The 27463-nt window shown below is 35.3% G+C and overlaps 1 protein-coding gene across 1 annotated transcript in view; it reads left to right on the top strand.

Annotated features, from left to right (window-relative positions):
* Positions 1-27463, top strand: part of BIRC6 (baculoviral IAP repeat containing 6) — a 213402-nt gene that overhangs the window by 8681 nt on the left and 177258 nt on the right. Inside the window, 5 exon segments of the mRNA XM_079109988.1 lie at positions 11223-11404; positions 14349-14486; positions 19487-19680; positions 23567-23678; positions 26309-26391. Coding sequence (XP_078966114.1) covers positions 11223-11404; positions 14349-14486; positions 19487-19680; positions 23567-23678; positions 26309-26391 — 709 coding nt within the window.

Raw genomic sequence — 27463 nt, 5'->3', positions numbered from 1 at the left:
TTTCCTAACTTTTGAATACTCAAAGATGGTTTTACTTTGGCAGAGAATTTATTCTAATCTTTGTTTTAGTAGTTTTAGATTTAATGACTGACAGTGTAAGATTTAGACCTTGGAGCCTGGCAGCCATGGCTCAGTTAAGCCAAGGCTTTATTTATTTATTTATTTATTTTTTAAAAGTAGCACTGGAGATTGAACTCAGGAGAGTTGTTCTCAGTACATTGGAGCCATTGTAGGTTATGATATGATTAGAGTTGTGTGTAGAAAGATTTGAAGCTAATAACCCATTTGTGAGAAGTGATGAGAACATCATGTAAGGCATTGGCATTATAGAGAAAGCCCAGTCTACTTGTTCGGGATGTTGACTCTGGAACCAGAGCATTTTTATTGCTCTGTACATACCAGATGGGAACTGTCTTGCTCACTTCCAGGTGCTTTTTCATCTCGTTCTAGCAGCGACCTTAGTCAACATGCTTACCTTTTCTGTGTGTTAGTACTTATTGAATTATTGGCAAGGTTAAATGCACTGATTTGTAAAATACTGCTTGACTTACCATAAGATATCAATAAATGCTATTTTTTATATTGGTGTTTTAAGTTATATAGTTCAGTTCAACAAGTGTTAGTAAGGGAATAATAAGATGAATTGGAAATTTTCTCCTCAATCTGTTGATAGAACTTAAACAGTAATAATAGGTTTCTATAACGTAGTATTGTGTAAGAGCAGTGGGGAAGAGAGCAAGGAGGTACCTGATATGTGCATCGAACTGCTTGTGGCCTCATGAAAAGGGTGCCTTTGGCAGGACACATCTGAGCTACCATCTTTAAAAAGGACTAGTAATATTTTCGCAGACATATCATCTGATTATATAATAAATGTAGAAACCCTTTGTAAACTGTAGCACTTCAATGGAGGGGGTACAGATGAACTTCTGTGGTACAGAAGACATAATATAGGACAAATTACAAAAAGAAGGACATATAGAAAGGAGATAACGGAGGTACAATTAAAAAGAATGAAACAGTCTATAAAAAGTCATTATTCAATTTGAGTGTGTTAAATTAGGGATGTATGTTAGAGGAGGTAGACATTATGCTTACTTTTGGGAGGAAATGATATAAATTTTAGAGAGAAAGATGCAAGTGTTTTTGAGATTTAATCTTCATGATTTGTTATTGTACTTTGATTTATGAAGTAGGAGAGAGAAGTAAGATAAGCGATAGAGCACAGGGCATTGGCTCTTAGTTTTGATTGTCCATGAAAATCATTAGGGGAGCTTTTAAATATACCCTGTTTTGGCTCCAGTATTCTGACTTAAATGGTCTGGAGTGGAGTCTTGGCGTACCCACCTACCTGCCCTTGAAAGCATGCCAGCTGGTTCTAATGTGCAGTTGGATTTAGGGGTTCAGACTTTGAACATAGTGCCTTGGATGAACAAGCTTATTTTGTATGTTTGGAATAAATGAGAAACAGTTTTTGTTTGTTTGAATTTGGTAATATTCTATTTAGTCTTGAAATATTTTTTTCTTTGTAAGAAAAAAATTCAGATAATAAGACATCTTATTTTTCTAAAAATTGTATTTAGTGAATATATATTGAAATATGTCTGAGTAGCAGGAATATATCAAAGTCTGAGTTTCTGTTGCTATCTATTTTTAACTTTTTTTTTTTTCTGTAATTCTTGGTCATTTGACTCAGCTAGGTCCTCTGATACTTTTTTTCACTAAAATGCCACTATAGTTAAGGAGAGTGACCTCACACTGGGGGAGGTGGAAGAAGAGAAGAAAGAGAATAGGAGGACAGGGATGTGGACTATCTGTATCAACAGGTCAGCTATTTGATGCCTAGAAGTGTTTTTGTTTTATTTCATTAAAGGCAAACTACAGTATTGCATTTCCCACACTGTAGTTTAATATATTAAAACATTCTTCAAAACCGTATGAAGTGGTTGATTTTATTGAAAAAGTTATTGTTTGTGAAGTACTGGTGATACTACTTGCTTTCCTGGAACTTATGGTTTAGTGGGGAGAGCTCTGTTACACACATACTATAACGTCAGGTGGTGATAAATCCATAAGAAAAATTAAAGCTGGTACAAGAACGGGGTATTAAGTTTGTGCTGTTAGAGTGGCATTTGAATAAAGATTTAAATGAGGGGAGTTAGCAGTGCAGATAATCAGAAGAACTTTCTATTGGCCTGTAACTAGAGTAGGCAAAAACATCTGGTTGGATTTTATAATATTTTGGGTGGAATTTGACTAGGGCTGACTTAAAATATAGGGTATGTGAGGAATGATGGGTCTCTGTAATGATCATTCTGGAGATATGTGTTATCTATATTTAACAGAAAACAGTAATTTCAAATATGAATTCTAAATGGGAATTCACATGAACACACACTACAAATTGTAGAATTGTATTGATTGTAGCTGAGTTACTTTTTCACATTGGCAACTTTGTGCAACAACAGCTATTTATTTACAGACAATTAAGGGTTCTTTGAGCATAATCAGATAGGGAAGTTTGTCTCCAAAGTTTACTTTAGATGGGTTAGCATTGTGAAGGGAGAATATAACCTGTTAGTCCTAAGTTGTTGTGACAGATTGAGTATATGAAAAAGACCCAGTAGTGTCTTGCAGGGAATAATAGGTCCTTAGAAATGAGTACCATCTATGAAAAATTTTCAGTAATGATTGTTTTCAAAACTTTCTTAATTGATGTCACATATTTAAAGTTGTAATAAGAGAGGCTGGTGTCAGTTTTCGTTAACATGACTAAAGAGAACTGGAATGTGGAATTCTTTGGATAATTTTGCATCTTTTGAAGATCCCCTTCTATGCTTCGGTAGATGTTGGTTCTCTGGCCTGGAAGGATACCATCCCTGCATTATATTTTATTGTTGTTACTTTTTCTTCATGGTCCCACCACTGAACTTTTACAAACTTTGTTGTACCAGTTTCTTTTTTACAAAAACACTGGTTTTTAGTGCTGTAGTTTTAACTAACAAACATTCTCTTATTAAATGATTTTATTCAAAAATATGTAGTTTAAGAGCTTTGTGAGAACCTAGCATTGATTTTATACCTTTTTTTGTCTTTTTAATTTTTATTTTTTGGTACTGAGAATTGAACCCTGATACTCAACTACTGAGCCACATCCCCACCCCTTTTTTGTATTTTATTTAGAGATGGTCTTGCTGAATTGTTGAGGCAGGCTTTGAACTCATGATTCTCCTGCCTCAACCTCCCCAACTGCTGGGATTATAGGTGTGTGCCACCTATAATTTGTTGTTTTTCCCGTACTGGAGATTGAACCCTCCCAGGGCTTAGCACATGCTAAGCCAGTGCTTTGCCACTGAGGTCCATCCCCAGCCCTCTGTACTGACTTTGAATATTTGTATATAAGTACATTGTAGTAGGTTGTTTTATTTTTATTATTTTCTTTCTTTCTCTTCCTTCCTTCCTTCCCTCCCTCCCTCCTTTCCTTTCTTCCTTCCATTAGTTATACATGACAGTAGGACGCATTTTGACACATTGTACACAAACGGAGCTCAACTTCTTATTCCTCTGGCTGCACATGGTGCAGTCACAACAGTCATTTAATCATGTACATTGGGAAATAATGTCTGTCTCATTCCACCATCCTTATCACCCCCACACCCCTCCCTTCCCCTCCTCTCACTCCCCTCTGCCCAATCTAAAGTTCCTCCAGTCTTCCCTACCTAGTAGGTTGTTGTAAACTCTGAAGTCTAATTCTCTTGAAGTACAATTTTATAGTGTATCATGTCAGTTTGCAAATTTTGTAGGGATGTATATACATAGTGTGCAGGGATAAAGAGTTAACTTTTTTTAAAGTATTAGGAAAAATAAAGTATTAGAATTGATAGTTAATTTTTGAAAACAAATTCTTTTGATATTTTCAATTCTAAAAGTCACATAACTTACAGCATATCAGATAAACTAAGGAAAAGAGTAATCACCTGTTATTTCATTATGTGGAGGTGGCCAGGGTTTTCATTTGAATTTATCTTTTTACCTTCTTATATGTTTTCTGGTACTTGGAATTGAACCCAGTAAGAGCTGCAATCATAAAAATATAAGAAGAAAACTTAAAAATGTAGGGGAAACTGGGCATGGTTATGCACACTTGTAATCCCAGAGACTCCAGAGGTTGTGGCAAGAGGATGTATATTTAAAGCTAGCTTGCGCAATTTAACCTCAAAGAAAAAAAAAAGAGAGAGAAATTAAAGGCTGCATATGTAGCTCTGTGGTCGAGCACCCCTGGGTTCAATCCCCAGTACCAGAAACCAACCAGCCACAACAACAAACAAAACAAAACACCATAGAGAAAAGCTTAATCATGTCATATTTGATAGTGATTTTTAAAAAATATGGTATTAGAACCATAGGCTGTATAAGAAAGTGAACAAGTCAAACTTAATGAAAATTTAAAAATCTTGTGAATCAGAAGTTACACTATCAACAGTACAAAGGCAATACCCAAAATGGGAGAAAATATTTGCAAATCATATATCTTATAAGGGATTAACATACAGAATATATAGAGAACTTCTAAAAGTCAACAATAAAAAAAAAAAAAACCTCAGTAAAGAAATGAGCAAAGCACTTGAATAGACATTTGTCCAGAGAAGATGGATAACAAGCATATGAAAAGATGCTCTACATCACTCATTAGCAAAATGCAAACCAAACCACAATGAGATACTATTTATTTTATACCCTTTGGGATGTCTTCTATTAAAAAAAAACCAAAAAAAAAAAAAAAAAAAAAAAAACCAAAGAATAACAAGTGTTGGTGAGGCCATGAAGAAATTATAACTCCTGTACGCTGCTGGTGGGAGTTTAAAGTGGTATAGTATTATGGAAAACAATATGGAGAGTTCTCAAAAAATTAAAATATACTGATCTAATGCCTGTAATCCGTGCTACTCAGGAAGATGAGGAAGGAGGATCACAAGTTTGAGGCCAATCTGGGCAATTTAGCAAGACCCTGTCTCAAAAATAAAAATAAAAAATAAAAAAAAAGGGTTGGGGGTATAGCTCAATGTTAAAGTGCTCCTGGGTTCAATCTCTAACCCCCCTACCCCCTGCACCTGAATAGAACTACCTTATACTCCAGAAATTGTTTCTGGGGAAACCCAAAGAATTGAAAGCAAGGAATTGAAGAGATACTTGCACACCAGTGATGGCAGCAGCATTATTCTCCCTCTGTTTTTTTTTTTTTTTTTTTTTTTTTTTTGGGTGGGGGGGGCGGAGGGTGAGTACCAGGGATTGAACTCGGGGCACTTAACCTCTGAATCACATCCCCAGACCTTTTTTGTATTTTATTTAGATACAGGGTCTCAATGAGTTGCTTAGGGCCTTGCTGAGTTGTAAGTTGCTGAGGCTGGCTTTGAACTCTCCATCCTCCTGCTTCAGTCTCCCCAGTCCCTGGAATTACAGGTGTGTGCCACCTCAACCGGCAGCAGCATTATTCTAAATAGACAAAAGGTGGAAGTAACCTGAGTATCCACTGATGTGTGAACTAATAAAAGGAATGGAATTCTGACACATGCTATACCATGGATGAACCTTGAAGACTTTATGCTAAATTAAATAAGACTGTCATAAAAGGAAACATACTGTATGATACTATTTATATGAGGTACTTGGAATAATCAAATTCATAGAAAACAGTCATGATCACGAGGGGTTGAGGGAAAGGGATCTACATCTGTGGATGGATGGTAATGATGGTTATACAACAGTGTGAATGTACTTAATGCCACTGAGTACTACACATAAATAGTAAATTTTGCCGAACATGGTTGCGAATGCCTGTTATCCCAGTGGCTCTTGGGACTGAGGCAGAAGGATGGCAAGTTCAAAGCCAGCCTCAGCACAATAAAAAAAACACAATAAAAAAAATACATTTTATGTTATGATTATTTTACCACGATTTAAAGATAATTGAAAAATCAAATGGTTATATTTATGAAGTTCTGTCTCTGAATTCTGTTCTGTTCCATTGTGCTGTATGTCAGTGCCAATACCACACTTTCTTATAGTACCTTAGCTTTTTAGTAGGTCATAAAATCATGTAATATGACTTGTCCAACATTATTTATTTAGTTTTTGAGGTACTGGGGATTGAACCTAGGGGTGCTTTACCACTGAACTACATCCCCAGCTCTTTTTATTTATCTTATGTTTTATATTTGGTACTGGGGATTGAACTCAGGGGCACTTAACCACTGAACCATATCCCCAGTCCAGCTCTTTTAATTTTGAGCCCCTAAGACAGGGTCTTGTCAAGTTGCCCAAGGTGACCTTGAACTTGTAGTCTCCTACCTCATCCTGAGTTGCTGGGATTTCAGGCATGTGCTACTGCACTGGGCCTCCAGCCCTTTTTATTTTATTTTATTTTTAGATAGGATCTCACTAAGTTGCTCTGGCTGGCTTTGAACTTAAGGTACTGCTCCCTTAGCCTCCTGAGTAGCTTGGTTTACATATATGCCTCCTCAGTAGTAGCTCCCCCTTTCCCTATTGAGGGCCAGCTGCATTATTATCATGTTTTGGTACCGGAGATTGAACTCAGAGGCACTTGACCACTGAGCCACATTCCCGCAGGGTCTCACTGAGTTGCTTAGTGCCTTGCTTTTGCTGAATCTGGCTTTGAATTTGTGATCCTCTTGCCTCGGTCTCCGGAGCCACTGGGATTACAGGCATGTGCCACAGCACCTGGTGGTTTTGGAGTTTTTGGGGGAAGATTCTTAACGAATTCTATTTTTCAGATTATCTGTTTCATCTTGGGTGAATTGGGTTTGTGGTTCACATGAAATCAGTACATTTCACCTGTGTTGTCTAACTTACGGGTTTATATTTATGTATAGTTTATGTGCATAGAGTTGTTCATAGTGTTTTCTTTTTTTGGGAGGGGGCATTCCAGGGATTGAACCCAGGGGGCATGTAACCACTGAGCTACATCCCTAGCCCTTTAAAAATTAAAAAAAAAATTTTTTTTAGTTGTAGAGGAACACAATACCTTTAATTAATTAGCTAATTAATTAATTAATTATGGTGCTGAGGATCAAACCCAGTGACTCACATGTACTAGGCAAGCATGCTACCACTGAACTACAGCTGCAGTTCCTTAAAAATCTATTAAATTTAGAGATGGACTCACCAAGTTGCTTAGGGCCTTGCTGAGTTGCCGAGACTGGCTTTGAATTTGCAATCCTCCTGCTTCAGCTTCCCAAGCTGCTGGTATTACAGGTGTGCAACCACTGCTTTTGGCTTCATAGTATTTTCTTATCTGCTAATATCTATATACTGTGTAGAGTAGCTTCTCTTCCATTTCTGATATTGGTAATTTGTGTTTTTGCCTTTTATTGTTTGCCAGTCTTGCCAGATGTTTATCAATTTTACTGATATTTTCAATGAACTGCTTGTTTACTTGTATTGATTTTCTATATTCCTTTTTCTTTTTCTTCCTCCCTTGCTTCCCTTTCTTTCTTCCCTTCACTTTCTTCTTTCTTTTACAATAGACATTTTAATGGGTGTTAGGTTGTATTTCATTGTAGTTTTGATTTGCATTTCCCTCTGGGTTTTAAATATCCAAGTACCTCAAGTGAGCCTTCCCTGTCTCAGGACCCAGCAGTAGTAGTAGCAAGGCCTCTAGGGACACGGCAGAATCTGATAAGCAGTAACCTCAAAACCTCAGCTGCCTAGGGGTTTTCGCTTCTTGGTAAGCAGCAGATTAAAGCAACAGATGACGCTCCAGTTGGAATAGGGACCTGGGCCCTGAATTTGGGAATAAGGTATGGTCCTTATTTGCAAACTTTTGATCTTGGCTTAGTCACCCAACCTTATCATGTTTCAGTTTGTTTTTGTCTTTGTCTTTTCTCTATGCTGGGGATGTTTTAGGTAGCTTTTTCTCTGCTGTGACTAAAAGACCTAACCAGAACAACTTAGAGGAGGGAAAGTTTATTTGGGGGCTCACAGTTTCAGAGGGCTCACTCCATGAACAGTATATTCCATCCTTGAGGCTTGAGATGAGGCTCAACATCATGGCGGAGTGTGTGCCAGAGGGAAACAGCTCATATGATGATCACGAAGCAGAGAGAGAGGTCTCCACTTGGTCAGATACAAATATATACCCCAAAGCCATGCCCCAGTTCCCACCTCTTCCAGCCACACCCTACCATTTCAGTCACCATTCAGTTAATACCTGTTAGGGGATTAATTCACAGATTGAGTTAAGACTCTTACAAACCATTCATTTCTCCTCCAGACCTCCTTGCATTGTCTTACTTGTGAGCTTTTGGGGGACACCACATGTAAACCATAGCAGAATTGAACCCAAGGCTTTGCACGTGTTAGGCAATTGCTCTATTGCTGAGCTACATCCCAAATTCTCCTTTTCCATATTTAATTTACTTCATTATTTCTTCTGGTTGTTTTGGGTTTTTTTGTTGCTCTTTCTGCAGGGTTCCCCCTCCCCACTCTCGTACTGGGAATTGAACCTAGGAGTATTTCACCACTGAACTACATCCCTATTCCTTTTTAAAATTTTAGACAGGGTCTTGCTAATTGTTGATTGGCTTCAAACCTTGGAATCCTACCTCAGCCTCTGGAGTTACTGGGATTATAGGTGTGTACCACTACACATGGGTTCTTTCTCTAGTTTTTTAGTAGGAAGTTTAGATTATTGATTTGAGGCCTTCTCTACTACAATATAAACCTTTAATTCTTATGGACTTCACTCTAAGCACTGCTTAAGATGCACTTGACAAATATTAAAGTTCTCAGTCAGAGTAAAAGATTCAGAGAAAGGGAGAGTGGATTGAATAATCTTCCCTGAAAATTCATGTCCCTGGGGAACCTGGAAATGTGACCTTATCTGGAAATAAGATATTTGCAAATGTAATAAGTTAAGGTAACCTTTGGGGTAGTATGCCTGCTGGCATCAGCCTACTGTTTTTCCCTTCTGAACAATATGACCCCCATACATACCATTTATCAATGGTCTTCCCTAACTCAAGTTTTCAGAAACTGAAAATGAACTCAACCAATGAATATGATCAGTGCTCTATAAAGAAATTGCTGACAACACTGAATGATCACTGCCCATTATTTTAAGTGCTAGCATTGCATAGTGCGAGATGTTTAAAAAATAAAAAAACATTATTGGGGCTGGGGTTGTGGTAGAGCGCTTGCCTAGCATGCATAGGCACTGGGTTTGATCCCCAGCACCACATAAAAAAATTAAATAAAATAAAATTGTGCCCATCTACAATTAAAAGTATTTTTAAAAAAACACTTCGTTAACTTCTTTCTGTCATGTTCTGTTTAGGAATCTAATGACATCATGGAATCTCTCAGGGTTGTATGGAAACCCATTTGAAAACCCTGGGAATTGTACCATTACATACTTACCTGGAAAAGTTAACAAGATTTGTGATTTTTAGAGTTTAACTAGTTACCTATCTTGAACATTAAAATGTTATTTATAGTTTAATTTATAGTTATCGATTTCTAAAACTATTTTATTAGGTTTTCCACTTAGTTCCTATAATTTGTATTGTTCCTTATGGTTTTACCTTGAGACCAGAATTGTTCGCAGATATTCCTATTTTAGTGTATTACAGATATTATTTTTTCTGTATGCTAATATATATTTCAAAACTCCAGATGGGATACTCAGCTCTAGAAATTTTATGATTTTTTTTTTTGTTGTTGTTTTGTTTCATGTAGATCATAAATTAGTTGCTGATAAGTTTTGTAATGCCTCCAAGATGCCCATTTAAGCCCAGAAGAGAATAATTTGGGATTAAGAAAACCAGCCCTAAGATTCATTGATTATAATAGGTTTAATGACTTTTGGATATTGATGAATAAGGCCCTGATTTATTTACAGTTTTCTGCTTTTGTTAATCATTAGACAGTAGCAGTAACAGTTACAGGTATGTTCTACAGTGTGATGGGAGCTTAGAATGGGGTGTGTTAGCAGTGGGATTGCTTGCCCACTAAGAAGTTTCTTCTCTCAGCAGTTTAGCGAGACCCTATGGCTAAATGAATACAAAAAGGGGCTGGGGATGTGGCTCAGTGGTTGAGTTCCCCTGACTTCAATCCCCAGTACCAGAAAAAAAGAAGAAAAAGAAAAAAAAAGATCCCTTTTACAAACTCTGTATTTATAGAAGAAAGTTAACATTAAACTTGTAAACCTTTTAATAGACTTAAATGTAAAGTGAATGTTATCTTTTTTGTACTTTTAAAATTCCATCTAAAGCTTCTATTGCTTCGTATTTTGTAAAACTTGAAATTCTTGTTCTCAGAAATGTTATGGTGTGTGCTCAGTGGCTTTCCATTAAAGTACCTCTCTGGTGCTAACTCAGAACTTTGATCCTCAATGGTAGGTACCTGTCTTCTCAATGGTAGTTGAACGAGGGACTTTACTAATTTTCATAACTTGGTCTCTAAAAATATTGTTCATAATTTAATCTCAGATAATAAAGCCCTCAAGAACTTTGAATGTAATTTTCTAGTAAGCATAAAGTCTGTGTTTACTTTGTTTATTGAACTTTGCAAAAAAAACAAGTAGTTAATTTTTAAAAATCTTGTTTTGAACAATTCAATTTTGAAATAATTTCAACTTAAAGGAAAATTGCAAGAATAGTATGGTACAAAAATCTTCCCTCTTTTACCCAGTTCCTACAGTTTTAAATATTTCACCACATTTACTTTTTATTCCCACATATATATACATGTATTACTTTTATTCTCTTTCAGAATTGTTTGCACATATCAGGCCTATTTGTCCCGTATTATTTCTGTGTTTATTTCTTAAAGCAGTGATATTCTCTTTATAACAGCAGTGTAGTTGTCAAGTACTGATAATTTCACATTGACTCTTTATAGTATATATTCCAGTTTAATCATTTGTCCCTTGGGACGGGGGTTGTGGCTCAGGGTTAACTCGCTTGCCTAGCATGCAGGAGGTCCTAGGTTTGATTCTTTGTACCACATAAAAATAAGGGTATTGTGTCAACCTACAACTAAAAAATATATACATTGAAAAAAATCATTTGTCTTAGTCATGTCTTTTAGAGCAAATTTTTTTTCCAGTCCAGGATTATATGTTATATTTGCCACATAAACATTTTTTTTTTAAATGGACTGTTGGTTTTAACATTTTAAGTGTCAAATTTTTGTTCTTTTAACAGCTAAACCAGGTGGCCAGGTGAAATGTCAGTATATTTCTGCTGTGGATAAAGTTATATTTGTGGATGATTATGCAGTAGGTTGTAGAAAGGACCTTAATGGAATATTATTGTTAGACACTGCTCTGCAAACACCAGTTTCAAAGCAGGATGATGTGGTTCAACTTGAACTGCCTGTTACAGAGGTAAGTTGAAATAAGTATCATTGTGCTCTTGTACTTAATGTGATTTCCAATCTATTAGATGTTAAATGAAAAATTAAGTTGTCCTTAAGAATGTAATATAGGTATCCATATAAAAACAACTGCCAGCTGCACTCCTGTAACCCCTGTGGCTTGGGAGGCTGAGGCAGGAGGATCACAGGTTCAAAGCCAACCTCAGCAACTGAGTGAGGTCCTAAACAACTTAGCGAGACTCTGTCTCAAAATACAATATAAAAAAGGCTGGAGATGTGCTCAGTGGTTCAGTGCCTTGGGTCCAACCCCTGGTACCAACAAAATAAAAAAGGAATTCTTATCAATCACCATTTTAAATATTTGTCTTTCCTCAGCATAATAAATTGGTGCTCTTTGAAGTGTTATTTTAGGTGTGAACTGTGCATCAAAACAGGTTAAACAGCTGTAACAGAGACCTCAGAATATAGCGGCTTATTAAACAAGATGAGGGCTGTGGATATAACTCATTTGGTAGAATGCTTGCCTTGGAAGCACAAGGCCCTGGGTTCAGTCTCCAGCACTGCAACAACACCAACAAAACAAAAAAAAAAACCAAGATGATTTCTTTGTAGTAGCAGTCCAGGGCTAAGTGTAGGGCCAGCTTCGATAACTTGAACCCTGAGGTTAGTTCCTGAGTTTTAGACCACTGCTCCAGGTCTCATTTCTCGGTCAAGGAAAAGGGAGAGCACAAATCTAGAGCGCACCTGGGCAGACTTCTCACTTTTTCTCTCCTCCCTTCTCTCTTCCCTTCTCTGTCCTCTTTCTCTCATCTGTTTTTGTTTTCTTTGTTTCCCTGCCCTGTACTCTTTTTGTATTCATGCCATTGTTGAGAATTTAGTCACATGGCTGCAAGAACAGGAGAGGAGTTGGTGAAAGAGGTGGTTTGTTATTTATTTTTTTTAGTATTTAAAAAGGGAGGAATCTATGTTGAACAACCAGTAATCTTTGCTATGTATCATGTCTTAATAACCCCAGTTTTAAATTGCATCCATGGGTGTTTTTCTGTAGTTCTAAATTTGCCAGTATTATTATTACTTTTTTTTTTTTTTTTTTTGGTGACCCTGGAGATTGGAACCAGAGCCTTGCCCATGTTAGGCAAGCACTATACAACTGAGGCACAATTGCAGCATTTTTAAAAAATTTTATTTTGAGGCAGGGTCTTTCTAAGTTGCCAAAACTGACCATCTTTCTAGTAGCCTCCAAAGTAGCTGAGATTATAGGCATGTGCCACTGTACCAGGCATGTTACTTAATTTTTAAGTTTATCCCAACTTAGTTTTGTTCTTTGTGTGGGTTGCTGTTTGCATAATGTAATTTGAAAGCATTTTGTGAAGTAATTGGACTTTGAGTCATCTTAAATTGAATGTAAACGATGATAACACTGTGTTTCTTAATAAGGTAAGAAATTATTTGCCTTCCTGCTCAGTTGTTGGTTATTAATTATTTTGCATTTGATAGTTTGATATGATTAGTTTATAAAATTAGAATATTTCCTGCTTTTAGGATACAAAAAAGTCAATGTGTGAATTTTAAGCACAGTATACTTGTTTCTATTTACATTTTCTCTTTGGTTAGGCTTTTTGTTTTAAATGCTAAAATGTATTCACTTAGATTTCACAGTTATGTCATACAACAGTAGTCTATTTTATGTTAATATTTAAAGCTTGTTGCTGGAAGTTCAAGTTCCCAAAATAGATATCCTTTTGTTACTAGACTATATGAGGCTTGAGCATGTGCAAAATCTTTGGACAAATGATTCTTTTTTTTTTTTTTTTTTGGTACCAGGGATTGAACTCAGGGGGTACTCAACAACTGAGCCACATCCCAGTCCTGTATTGTATTTTGTATTTTATTTAGAGACAGGGTCTCACTGAGTTGCTTAGTGCCTCGATTTTGCTTGAGTCTGACTTTGAACTCAAGATCCTGCTGCCTCAGCCTCCCGAGCTGCTGGAATTACAGGCGTGTGCCACTGTGCTGGGCAGAGCTGTTATCTTAATAAAGGATATATAATATATTCAGCAATGAAAGATAAGACCAAACTATGTTCAAATTTTAAAAAGAACCAAAGAATTACAATAAAATATTTGAGCATTTAATAACTGTCAAATCATAAATTTTCCTACTACACTGCCTGAAATGTTAAGTATATAACTTCTTTCTGTCCTACACCCTGCTTGTTATTTCCTCTGCTGCTGTGTTTCTCTTTTTACCTTACATAATTGCAACTCCATTGTTCACATAATATTCATTGTAGACATTCCACTATTCTTATTCAGTGCATTACATTAGTCCATCACTCTTTCCTAGGTTTGTTAGGATTGGTATTGGTATTCTTTTCTTTATACCAGCCATATAGTTCTATTAAGATGGTTCATATTGAATACATGGGTAATATTTCATATTACTTGCTAAATGACTGCATAGTTTTGAGTATTTAAAACTCATTGGAGAACTTTATGTATTTCTTTAAAATTTTACCTGTTTAGGGGTTGGGGTTGTGGCTCAGTGGTAGAGCACTTGCCTAGCACATGTGAAGCACTGGGTTCGATCCTCAGCACCACATAAAATAAATAAATAAATAAAATAAAGATATTGTGTTCATCTACAACTAAAAAAATTTTTGAAAAATTATTGAAATTAAAAAAATTTTATTTTTGCTCATGGTTTCAGCTTGTTCATTTTTATTTCTTGATTTGGTTTGTAATAATGTGTATTGAAACTTTACCAAATGGTATTATTCTGAATAACAGTCTTTAAACTATTATTTGATAATTTAGGTTTGGGTAATAGAAATAAAAGTAGGTAAGTTTTATATAGTATTTGTCATAATCATCATAAATCAAAATATTTGAGGACCTGAATTTAACTTTGTTTTGTTGTGTTTAATTTTTTTGTGATCACCTTTCTTTATTTAGGCACAGCAACTTTTATCAGCGTGTTTAGAAAAGGTAGATGTTTCCAGTACAGAGGGTTATGATTTGTTCATCACACAGCTCAAAGATGGTTTAAAAAATACATCTCACGAGACTGCAGCAAACCACAAAGTTGCTAAGGTAAGAAATTGAAAAGAAAAAAAATTTTTTATGTTGTTTGGGAATATAGTAGACTAAATACCTCCATCCTTTTGCATTTTGCTTCCCTTCTCTTCTGAAACTGCTCTCATTGTAGATTTCGCTCTCGCTCTTTCTTTCTTTCTCTTTTTCTCTCTCTTGGGTACTGGGAATTGAATTCAGGGTCCTTAACCCCTGAGCTCCATCCTCAGCCCTTTTTAACTTTTTAATTTTGATATAGGATCTCACTATGTTATCTGCACTGGCCTCAAACTTTCTATCCTCCTGCCTTAGCTTCATGAATAGCTGCAATTACAGGTGTGTGCCATTGTGCTCAGCTAATACTTTTCCGAGTTGTGAATATAATACATAGAAGCCTTTCATACTGAAGAATATAAGGTTAATGATAAAAGCTCTTTTTTCAAGTACAGTTGTAATTATACTAAAATATTGTACTGTACTTTATTTCACTTTAGACTGTATTTTGGCTGTTTTCATATGAAAACATCAATCCTCAAATCATCTGCTTTTTTCTTCTCCTCCTCTTCTTCTTTTTTTTAATGCTACGGGGAATTGAACGCAAAGTTTCTGTTACTACTGAATTTCCTATATGATTTTTGGTTTTGAAAAAGGGTCTTGCTAAATCACCCAGTCTAGCTTTGAATATGGATCCCTCCTGCCTCAGCCTTCCAATTTGCTGGGATTACAGGTGTGCGCCACCACATCTGGCTGCATTTTTTAAAACCCTTGCATTGAATTTTATTTTGTAGTTGATTTTATGATATTATTAGTCCATACTCCATTAATGGAACGTTTTGTTTAGGAAAGCAGAAACCATACTAGGAATTTAGGCAGAGGGAGTTTTTTTGTAAGGACTTGATTTACAATTTTTGAGAACTGTAAAGTACGAAGGACATCCTAAGATAACGCAGAGATGGTAACTATTGGAAGCATTTTGGTATAGAAGAACAAAGAGAAAGAAGTTAGGATGATCAGAATCTAAAACCTTAGAGACTAGATTCTATGGATCTGGACTCAGACTTCTGAGGAGAAACTGCTAGGAGGAAGGCCTTGTTGAATTGGGACTCAGTGTCTGAAGAGAGGTGCTGTGTGACTGATGGTAGTACCTTTAAGGGAACTCTATGAGACCTGTTTTGGAAATGCTAAAAAAACAAAACAAAAAACAAAAATGGTGAGATTGCAAGAATCAAACTCCTATACCAGGTTTTTCCCTGAATCATTGCTGACAACAGTGACTCATAATATCAAGGAACAGGTCTTTCTTCCTTCATCATGCTTTCCGGTTTCCCTTCTGTTTTCCTGTTGGCAGGAAACTGACAAGAAATTTATCTTGTCTAAGTCCCGACATGACAGAACAGAAGCTGAGGGACATCAGTTTAATAATTGGTATAGTCTGCTCTGTGTCTCCATACACAGTTTCTATATGTGTTTGTATTTTCATGCAACAAAAAGATTATACTTTTTTTTTTTTCTCAGTGTTCTGTGTTACAAATGAAGATTCTCTTTATTCTAGAAAAGGGAGGCAAGAAGTTTCAACAGATATTTTATCTTTCCCTAGATGATATTAACTACTTCTGAAATTTAGTCATAGTCTTACTGGGTACAGAACTGTATTATTTAAAGATTAAATTAACAACAGCCAAAAAGCCTTATATATAATGTCCTTATGTCTCTGTGTGTGTAGTATTATCATTCTTAAACAATCCGAATCCTCATTGTTGCTATGTTTTTTAGGTCGTTGTAGTTGTTCATACACTTTTACCATTAGATGCAGAAGTATTCTGAGGCATCCTAGAGCATCTCTTGGGTTCTATCTAAGTTCTCTTTTCCTTTTAGTCAGAATCAATCCAGTTTTCCCTTATTTGTGTTTCAGTCACATCAACCAGTAGAATAAATGCTTCTTTGCTTATTCATTTAGTGCCAAAAGGATTCCTAAAGTGGATAGCAGTTTCGACACCTACTTCATTGGAATCATTGTTGTAATCCTGGTAGAATATTTCTCCCTTAGGATTTAAGACCTGTAGAACTTCAATTTAAAAAAGAACGAAAGAAAGAAAGTCTGCATGACTTTACTAGGTATAATAGGGATCATGCTGGGAGAAATGGTACTGTGATTTTTTTTGTTGAATTGGAGCGTATAATTCATCTAGTGATGTAGAACTCCAAACTTTCAGTGTCTCTCCCAGTTAGTGTTGACAATGAGTTGTTAGTAGGTTGTGTATGTATATTGCACTTTTCTATCAGGCCAGCTCCTCTGGATGGTACATGATAAGATCAGTTTCTTTCCTTGGTCAGAAGAAAAAATTGTCTGGAATACCATGATGGTGCATAAGAAATTCTGTTAGTTATTCTGTTAGTTACATGCAGTGATATAATACAATGGCAGAAGTATTGTGGTCAAAACAGGATGCATGCCCACAATGTACCTCTGTTACAGTGAAGAGAAATTGCTGCCCTTATGACTGAAGAATTCCAGTATAGGTGACCTGCTATCAGATAGCTGGCTATTCCCATTAAGACATACCCCTAGCCTGGTTTTACTTGGTGAAAGGAAGTTCCCATTGTACATAGTCTTCATCTTTGGCCATGGCCTTTTGCTTACAGGACCATTGAACTGCACTGGAATGGCTATGGAGAAAGGCTAATTGGCATGTATATTTTGTATATTTAGTGATATATATATATATATACACACACATATACATATTGATATATATATTTATATAAATATAAAATTTGTCATTTTCTCTGGAGTGGGTGCCTTTTGGTGATCATTCACATATTTTACAAATATTTTCACACTGTTTATCTTTGAGATCTGTCTGTTAGACATTTACCCTTGACTTCCTTGTTAACAATCTTCAAATCCAGTTCGATCTTTCTAAGTACCTTACCATCCAACCAACACTTTAGCTACTGTCTGTTAGAAAAATCTTTGATAGAACTATAACTGTCTACCAAAATGCAGAAAAGTTGTTGATTTGCTTCAGTAAAAATGCCTCATATGGGACAACCTGCATTTGACTTCACCACCTGATAGTACAATCCAGGGTCATTGTTCAAGCTCTGTTTACATTCTGCATAGGCAAAACAGGCCAGTTAGATGGAGATGAGACTGGGTGATCACCACCATTATCTTTTGGGTCTCTTATAGAGGCATTAATCTCAAAAATTTCCATAGGAATGTGGTAATGCTTTGGCATAATATCCTTGTAGAGGAGGATAATTCTAGTGATGGCTTCTTGACCTTTCTTACCTTAATGGTCCTCAGAGAAGCAAAGAACTAATGTGGAAATTTCTCCAGTTGCCTCTTCTCTGTCTCTTCCAATTAAGCATTCAGGAACTAGAGAAATAACTGCAGTGTAGTTCTGTAAACTTAACAATTTCTGAAAACTCAGCTTAGTTCCAAACTGTTAATCACGCAGTTGTTCCTTAGTTTGATGACCACATCATGTTTTAGGTCAGTTCAGAGCCCCTTTCTTGTATGCCTGAAAGACTTTTTATCCAGTAGTCACTTGTAAACGCCCACAAGTCCCTTTGGGGAAAACTCAGAGTATGATTTACATTTTTATAGCTGGGGAATTGTCCTTTTTCAAGGGAAGGAAGCCTCCCTTTCAACGAAGAGGCTTTCTATCTATGAACAGGTTAGTTAGGTCTAGAAACCTGGTGAAATGTTCTTTTTTTAAATATATTTTTGTGGCAATTCAAGTCATTTTTGGTCATAACTTTTTCCAATTACAAAGGTAAATAATAACTGCCTAGAGTATACTACACAGAGTGGAAACAATTCCAACTTGATCTAAGCACAGGATATACTTTACAGACTTATTTCTGTGGGAAATATTTAGCTTTTTTGTAGTCTAGTTTTTTTCTTTTACTTTTTTTCCCAGCCGTCTGACTTTAGTAATTATTAAAATATTAAATAATTGGGGTTAACACTTATTTTATATTGTTGATGGTGAATTTGGGCTGGAAATTCAGGTCTGTGTGACTTCAAAGTTTATGCTTTCAGCTACTGTGCTGTATTATGATGACAACATTGAAAACATACATTTGTTAAGCTGGACTGAATACTCATATACACCAGTAATGGTAATTGTCCAAATATATTCTTACAAATGGAGATATCTGAGTGCGTACTTTGTTCTTTTATGTTTGTAAAAAATGAATATGAAAAATGACAGATGCTTTTAGTGCATTTAATCATGGTATGATATGAAAGATGTGCTACTGTCCAGTTTTAAACCATCTTTTTTCAGGGTGATTAGTTGAGGTTTTATTAAAATTTAAAAAGAAATTAAAAATATCTTATTTCTAAATAATTTATGGGGTACAGTGTGATATTTTGATGTGTGAATACATTGTGGAAAGATTAAATCAAACTAATTGCCATTACCTTACCACTTATCATTCCTTTATGGTAAGAATGTTTAAAATCTACTCTTTTAGCAGTTTTTGAAGTATACACTTATTTGTGGTCACCATGTTGTGTTATGACCAAAAGTTATTCTTCCTGACACTTTGTACCCTTTGACCAACATCTTCACACCTTTACCTCAGCTTCTGGTAACTACCCACTTACTCTGTGCTTCTAGGAGTTAAACTGTTCTAGATTATGCTTGTAAGTGAGATCATGCAGTGTTATGTTGTTTCTGTGCCTGGCTTATTGCACTTTAGTATAATGTCCTATAGGTTTCTCCATGTTGTCACCAGTGACAAAATTTCCTTCTTAAATGCTGTCTTTTGTAGTACTACATTTTCTTAATCATTCATCTATTTTGGACAGTTAGTTTGCTTTCATGTTTGGCTCCTTTCAATAAGTTTTTTTTTTTTAAATAAACATAACAGTAAGCTATAATAATACACTTAATGGAGTAAACCTATTTGAGGCTGAAAACATAGTTCTTTATTTGATAAGATTGTCATAATTTTGGTTATTGTTGAGTGTGTTCTCCCTTGCTTATACTCCCATTTTCTTTCAGTGGGCCACAGTTACATTTCATCTTCCTCATCATGTGTTGAAGTCCATAGCCAGTGCCATTGTAAATGAACTCAAGAAAATAAATCAAAATGTTGCTGCCTTACCTGTGGCATCCTCAGTGATGGACAGATTGTCTTACCTCTTACCTAGTGCACGTCCAGAACTTGGAGTAGGTCCAGGCCGTTCTGTAGACAGGTATGACTCTTGCTTATAAAGAGAGGTGATATACTGAATTGTTAGTTTTTGGATTAACTATAAAATATGATTATGATTTAAACAAATATTTTGAAAACTAGATTCTTATTTCTATCACAATACTGAATTAAACTACATGAATTGCTTTCATTAAACAGTATCTTTTAGTATCATAAAGATCATAAGGGGGCTGGGGATATAGCTCAGTTGGTAGAGTCCTTGCCTTGCAAGCACAAGGCCCTGAGATCAATCCCAGCAGCACCAAAAAAAAAAAAAAAAAAAAAAAAAAAAAGATCATAAGGGATCATAAACTATATTTTGAAAAAATCCTATTTAGCACTTGCTTAGTAAATATTTGAGTAAATAAAGTTATTGTAGTTATTCAATATGTAAGAATAATTTTGCTATTGATAAAATTTTGTGCCCTTTGAGATAAATTCTGACAAGCTTAAAAACTGAATGTGAGTAAAAGGAAAGTGGTGTTACCTATTGTTTTCTAAAGAAAAACAATAATTTTAAAATTTTTATTATTTTAAAAATATTTTTTAGTTGTACATGAACAGAGTACCTTTTTTTTTTGGTGCTGGGGATTGAACCCAGGGCCTTATGCTTACAAGGCAAGCACTCTACCGATTGAGCTATCTCCCCAGCCCCAGCATAGTACCTTTATTTTTTTATTTTTATGTGGTGCTGAGAATCAAACCCAGTGCCTCACACGTGCTAGGCAAGAGCTTTACCACTGAGCTACAACCCCAGCCCAAGAAAAACAAAGGGTTAAAAATTAATATGCTGCCTGCTGGATTTAAACAGTACTGTAAAAATCATACCTCAGTGATCATTTTCTTTAGGAGATTTATTGAGGTCCTATTTTGTGTAAAACAAATGAAAGAGCTAGTAAAGCTTTTGTTTAACAACTTAATGATGTGCTATTTGAAATGACATTGGTCAGATTCTGTTAAAAGTACTAAAGTTTTAACTGAGCAGAGTGGCAATAAGATGTAATCCCAGCTTCTTAGGAGGCTTAGGGAAGAGGATCACAAATCTGAGACCAGCTTTAGCAACTTAGCAAGACCCTGTCTCAAACAAACAAACAAAAAAAGATTAAAAAAGGGGTGGGATGGGGTCAAGGGATATATAGCCCAAAGTGGTAAAGTGCCCTGGATTCAATCCCCAGTACTGTGGGGTCAGGGGAGGTTTTAAAGTTTAGAATGCTTTACTGAAGTATAAAATTTTGTAACAGGTTTGATTAGGTAGATGTTCACATTTGCCTTCTCATGTAGCATTTTACATGTTCACATTTTCATTGAAAGTGAATTGAAACTTTCTATGCATTAAAAAAAAAATTTATAGTTGTAGATGGACAGCATGCTTTTATTTTTATTCCATGCTAAGGATCAAACCCAGTGCTTCACACATGCTAGGCATGCGCTCTGCCACTGAGCCACAACTCCATCCCTTTGCATTTTTGTGACGTGATTTATGAATAGTATATGCTGATGTTACCAACGGCATTACCAAATGAATTCTTTGCTTGCATGTGTGTGCATGTGTGCGTTACTGAGGCTCGAACCTAGGACTTCAGGCATGCTAGGCAAACACTCTACCACTGAGCCCCAGCCCTAGCCCTCACTTTAAATTTCTGTTATTTTAAGTGTAGAAGCATTTAATAGTTTATCTATTAGCAGAGTGTTACTTCGCTCCTTACCTGTCCTATTGGTATTAAGTGGGTTTATTAGATAAATAACTTCTATTAATTACATTAACTATTCAGAAGAATATATGGAGAACATATACTATCGAGAAGAATAATAGAGCAGTATTGCCATCTCTATCTTTTTGGACAAAATAGACTGTCACTTTTAAACTGAGTATCAAGTGATAATTGCTGTAACTATCAATGAAATATTCTTTAGAATATATTTGGAAATGGGATAAAAAAGAAAAATACATGATTAGAACAAGTTTTTCTTCTATCAGAGCAATTCCTATATTTACATCATAAAACATTCATCCCTGCAGAACTATTTTCTTTGTAAAAAGTTGCAGCGTTTCTTTATTTAAAAAAAAAAATTAGTTGAGGCTATGATAAATGTTATATTTTGGGAAATGCATTCATTAGATAGGATTTTCATTGTTTCTGGGAATGTTAAAATGTCCCTAAATACTAATTTTGATATTTTATACTGTAGTATACAGTGTTTTATTAAAAATAAATTGCAGAATCTTATGAAGTTTTTTTTTTGGGGGGGGGGTTACCTGGGGATTGAACCCAGGGACGCTTAACTACTAAGCTACATCCCCAACCCTTTCTGTTTTTATTTTGAGACAGAGTCTCACTAAGTTGCTTGGGGCCACACTAAGTTGTTGAGGCTGACTATAAACTTGAGATCCTCCTGCTTCACAGAGACGCTGAAATTATAGGCATGCACCAGTATGAGAACTTTGAACTTGAGTCTGTTAAAGGTCTAGTGGTAATATAACTGAGACGGGTTTTGTGTTCTAGGAGCAATCCTGAAGGCTTATAACCTGTGAATGAAAATGCTTTTCTAACCCATGAACTTTTTTTTTTTTTTTTAAATAATGGATTGAACCCAGGGCCTTCTGCATGTTGGGCAGACCCACTACCATTGAGACCTCCCTTTATCTCCCTTTTTAAAGCCAAATACAAGTATGTGTAAATGTAAGCTTACTAGCAGTATTATAGAAAACCATGTACTAATTAATCTGAGGGAAGAATTTAAGAGAACTATGTTTCTGGTCTTTTTGATGACTTTACCACGTTCTCTTTTTCCCTTCCATTTGTCAGTTGCAAGTTTGTGTTAGGAAGAGTATATTTGTTCTTATTGGTACTTTCTTACTTGAATCCTTTTGGACTTTCTTTAAAGAGTCCCTTAAAAAATTACTCTTGTGCTTTCAAGTTTAATTCCAAGTAAGCTGGTATATTTTAATATGAAAACTTGTGAAGATTTTCTTTTCTGATAAGTCGCTGGAGAGTACAGCTTTCCTGGGAAAGGATTTCTCTGGACAAAGAACAGAAAACTGCTTTCTACTTAAAACAAAAACAAAAACAAATGAAAGGGCTGGGATTGTGGCTTAGTGGTGAGTGCTTGCCCAGCACGTGTGAGGCACTGGGTTTGATCCTCAGCACCACATAAAAATAAATGAATATCTGGGTGTGGTGGTACATGCCTGTAATCCCAGAGGCTCTGGCGGCTGAGGCTGAAGAATGACAAGTTCAAAGCCAACCTCAGCAAAAGCAAGGCACTAAGCAACTCAGTGAGACCCTGTCTCTGAATAAAATATAAAATAAAAAGAATAAAAATAAAGGTATTGTGTTCATCTACAACTAAAAAAAAAAAAAATGAAAGGCAAATGAAAATAACACATCACTTAAAACACTTCCTCAATATAGTTGAGGGAAAAAAATCAGTATTACTTTGGTTATAGTTTGTTCAATTATACAAAACATGGCATGTGATGAAAGCATGGGGCTTTTACCTTTTCATTTCCAGATTTCCTGTTTTCTGCTTGTTATTTGCTCAATATTGGTTCATTTAATCTATCTGTGGAATTATTTATCAGCAATACCCACTAATCAGATTTTCTTTTTCCATACTCTGTTTAAGGGAAAGTCTTGAAAGTTATCCTTTTTAAAGTTTAAATTTTAAACTTGCCATTCCCAGTTTTTGTTAACTCTTTAAAACTTTTCTATTATGTTTAATAGGAGTTTCCCTGTTTTTTTTTTTTTTTTTGCGGTGCTGGGGACTGAACCCAGGGCTTTGTGCTTGAGAGGCAAGCACTCTACCAATTGAGCTATCTCCCCAGCCTCAGTTCCCTTGTGTTTTGATGCCTAAACTTCAATTACATAATCTATATTTACTTTTAGATCATTGATGTATAGTGAAGCTAACAGACGGGAGACATTTACCTCGTGGCCTCATGTAGGCTATAGGTGGGCACAACCAGATCCCATGGCTCAAGCTGGATTTTATCATCAGGTAAGAAATACTATCAACACTTTTTTTCTTTTCAGTATACCATTATCATCTTCAGTACAGTCATCAGTATTTTAGTAATTTTTTTCAAAAACTTGTTTTATGTACTCTAGATATGTGCTTGTTTTATACACATATGTGAGTTTTGTTTTTTCCTTGGATCTTTGATTATAATGTTTACTGGCACTAATTTATTTCCTGTGTTCTGTATTGCTTATGAAAATGAAAATGCTGTTGTTAAAAGTAGCTAAGAATTGAATTACTTCATACTTAACTAAGTATTTTCTTTCAAATTTGATGTAAAAGTTAAGTGCCAAATTGGCAGAATTTTCTAGACTTCCTTTTTGGAAAGTGTTCTCTTTGAATATGTACTTTAGATTTTTGACTTGGATTCCTAACAGTAGTGGATGCTTAGGGTAATCACAGTTGCTCTTGAAATTTAAATTTTGAGATAAAAATTATCCATATACTAGATAATTATAGAAGCAGCATTGCAGGTAATACAGTACAACCGGAGTACAGTTATTGAAGAGCTGATTATGAAGTTATGTAGAGCTGGGTGCAGTGGCGCATGCCTGTAATCCCAGTGACTTGGGAGGCTGAGACAGGTGGATCTCAAGTTCAAAGTCACCCTCAGCAATGGTGAGGTGCCAAACAACTTAGTGAGGCTGTCACTGAATAAAATATAAAATAGGCCTAGGAATGTGGCTCAGTGGTTGAGTGCCCCTGAGTTCAATCCCTGGTACTCAAAAAAAAAAAAAAAAGTTACATAGGCATACATTCCTATGTTATAAGGATGTATACGCAATTTTATCTGTGTTGACAGAGGAAGGATTTAGTCAAGAAAAATGGTTGGTTATATGTAGGAAAAGAGAGGGTTGTACATTATAATGATTAGCATGATTGAAAGGTATGAGGATGGGATGCTATAGAAAGCTTCACTGAACTAAAGTAGAGGGAAGAAAAGAAAAATGATTTTAGCTTTGTTTAATAGTACACTTTAGCTGAGTCGTATAGAGTGGTTTACCATTGGTTTACTACTGTTAAACAATCTAAGAAATGTCAGTTTATGTAAAACATGCTTATTTAACTGTAGAATTAAAGTAATCTTTAAATTGCATTATTCAGAGAATCTGAAGAATGATTATTATTTTTATCTTAGTTATTCAAGTATTTCGAATACCTCAGTGGAAACCCAAAAACTTTGTATTGCATTTTTTCTTCAAAATTGGTCAGATTTCTAGTTAGATAAGTTTAAAGACTGACTAGTTAGAATTCCTATATTAAGTATTGATGTGTACCATTTTTTTCTGAAAACTTGCCTTCTTTCTTCTAATTTGGTGTTATTTTCTAAGTCTCTGTTGGACTGGGGATGTAGCTCAGTAGTAGAGTGCATCCTTTGCATGTCCAAGGCCCTGGGTCAATCCCCAGTACCAATATCCATGTCACCCCACCCCCCAACCCAAGATAAAAAGAATCTTTCTTAAGGGCTGCTTTGTTATTTTTTTCTTTTGAGTTATTGTTGTTCATTATAATTTGCCTCAGAAAAGAGATCAAATTTTTCCTATAATCTCCTGCCTGTGTTAGGGACTGATTATTCTTATTTTTTTAAAAATGTGTAATAAATTCCATCTATAAAATAAGTGCTCAAATATATACATATATGTTCCTGGGGATTGAACCCAGGGGTGCTTAACCACTTAGTCACATCCCCAGTCTTTTTAACAATTTTTTTTTATAGACAGGGTCTTGCTGAGTTGCTTAGTGCCTTGCTAAGTTTTTGAGGCTGGCTTTGATTCTCCTGCCTCAACCTCCTGAGCTGCTGAGATTGCAGGCGTGCACCACTGCGCCTGGCTCAAATATATTAATATTAGTTTTCAGATATAATTCATGTCATGTTTTTTATCAGAATGATATTTATGAGTACTGACTCTATAAATACAAATTTATTAAACATATAGATATATAGGATGTGTTTACATTTGGTACATTTATTTTAAATTAAATTATAATTTATATAGTAATTTGTCTTTATTATATAGAAATATTTGTTGAAATAAATGGTATAAAATACTTAATTTTTTGATTTGTATATATCAAAACGTGACTGAAATATATAGCATTTTGTTTCGTATATCTAAAAGAATATTGGATGAATTAGGTCAAGTGGCTTGCTTTTCCTTTTTTTCTTACATATTTGTATCAAATTCGGTTTTTAATAATAAACTTTTACTATTTGTCTTCATATACAGCACTAATTAAAATATTTCAGTAGTGCAAATAGAGGATAGTAGGTCAGGAATTGAATATGTGTGGGCTTTCATGTTTGATTTTTTTGTTTATTTTCTGATGAAACTTTTTTATATAAAATGTCTAATTCTTAAACTTTTGGAGTTTCAGTGTGTTGTTGGGACCTGATAGTATAGGCTAACTTTCTTTTCCTCAGTATAGAGTTTTACTTAAAATTAAGAACTCTTAAAAAAGAGTTTGTATTAAAAAGCTATTTTAGTAATGATTATTAATGTTTTCTATGTGGGTGTCTGTCTCTGTCTTCTTTCTTCCTTACTCCCTCTCTCCCTCCCTCCCTCCTCTCTCTCTCTCCTCTCTCTCTCTCTTTCTCAATAATTTTGCAGCCTGCCTCATCTGGAGATGATAGAGCCATGTGTTTTACTTGTAGTGTGTGTCTCGTTTGTTGGGAACCCACTGATGAACCTTGGTGAGTCTTCATTTTTCTGAGCATTATAGGCTATTAGTCCTATAAATGTACCTACTTTACTTTTCTGGGTTGATATAATAATCTTGACATTTTGCTGTATTACATTTTTGCCATTGTCCTAAGAGAATGAGGTGGCCCTGTCTATATTCTGTCACAGCAGTTGGCATATACTGTCTTTGAAGCCTTTGCTTTCCAAAATCTGTATATGGGAGAAATGCCAAATAGAACTAGGCTGTGACCTAAAATTAAATAAAATGAACTCTTTGAGTGATTAACTTGAGCAGTTTAATCTTTAAAAGAATTTTTTTTCTTAGCTGTAGATGGACATAATACCTTTGTTTTATTTATTTTTATGTGGTACTGAGGATAGAACCCAGTGCTAGTCAAGTGCTCTACCACTGAGCCACAACCTCAACCATGAGCAGTTTAATCTTGAGTCTGTTGAGGGAAGCTGTTAGTAGGGAATCCCATGGAAGAGGACCTTATAGTGTGTGTGTCTAATTTTGATGTGATTTTTAGGGTGTCTCTAGTATCTTTAAATTCTGGTGCATGAAAATTTAGAACCTGGTTGAACTTTAGAAATTATATTTTGAAACCTCATTTTTATTATTAAGCTTTGTTAATAGAAATAATAATAATAGTAGCAAATGTTAATCAATTAATATATATGTATATATGTGTATGTGTGCGTACACACACACACACACACACACACACACAGGAATTTAACCCAGTACTTTAACACTGAGCTACATTCCCTCAGCCCTTTTTATTTTTTTAAATTTTGAGACAGGGTTTCACTAAATTGCTTAGGGCCTTACTAAGTTGTTGAGGTTGGCCTTGAACTTTGGAGCTGATTCTCAGCCTCCTGAGTCACTGGGATTACAGGAGTGCAGTACCATGCTTGGCAAACTTTATATATTTTTAATTCATTTAATTTTCACATTAATCCTCTGTAATAGGTATTGTTATCATATCCATTTTATATGAGAGATTTGAAAATATTCTCTAATTCTTATAGTCATTCTATGAGATAGGAATTATACCATTTTTAAATGAAGAAAATAAAATT

This window comes from Sciurus vulgaris (assembly GCF_902686455.1).
Source record: "Sciurus vulgaris genome assembly, chromosome: 14".
In the NCBI taxonomy this organism is placed as follows: Eukaryota; Metazoa; Chordata; class Mammalia; order Rodentia; family Sciuridae; genus Sciurus; species Sciurus vulgaris.
The sequence above is the reverse complement of the archived record's forward strand: the minus strand, read 5'-3'. Positions and strand labels throughout refer to the sequence as shown.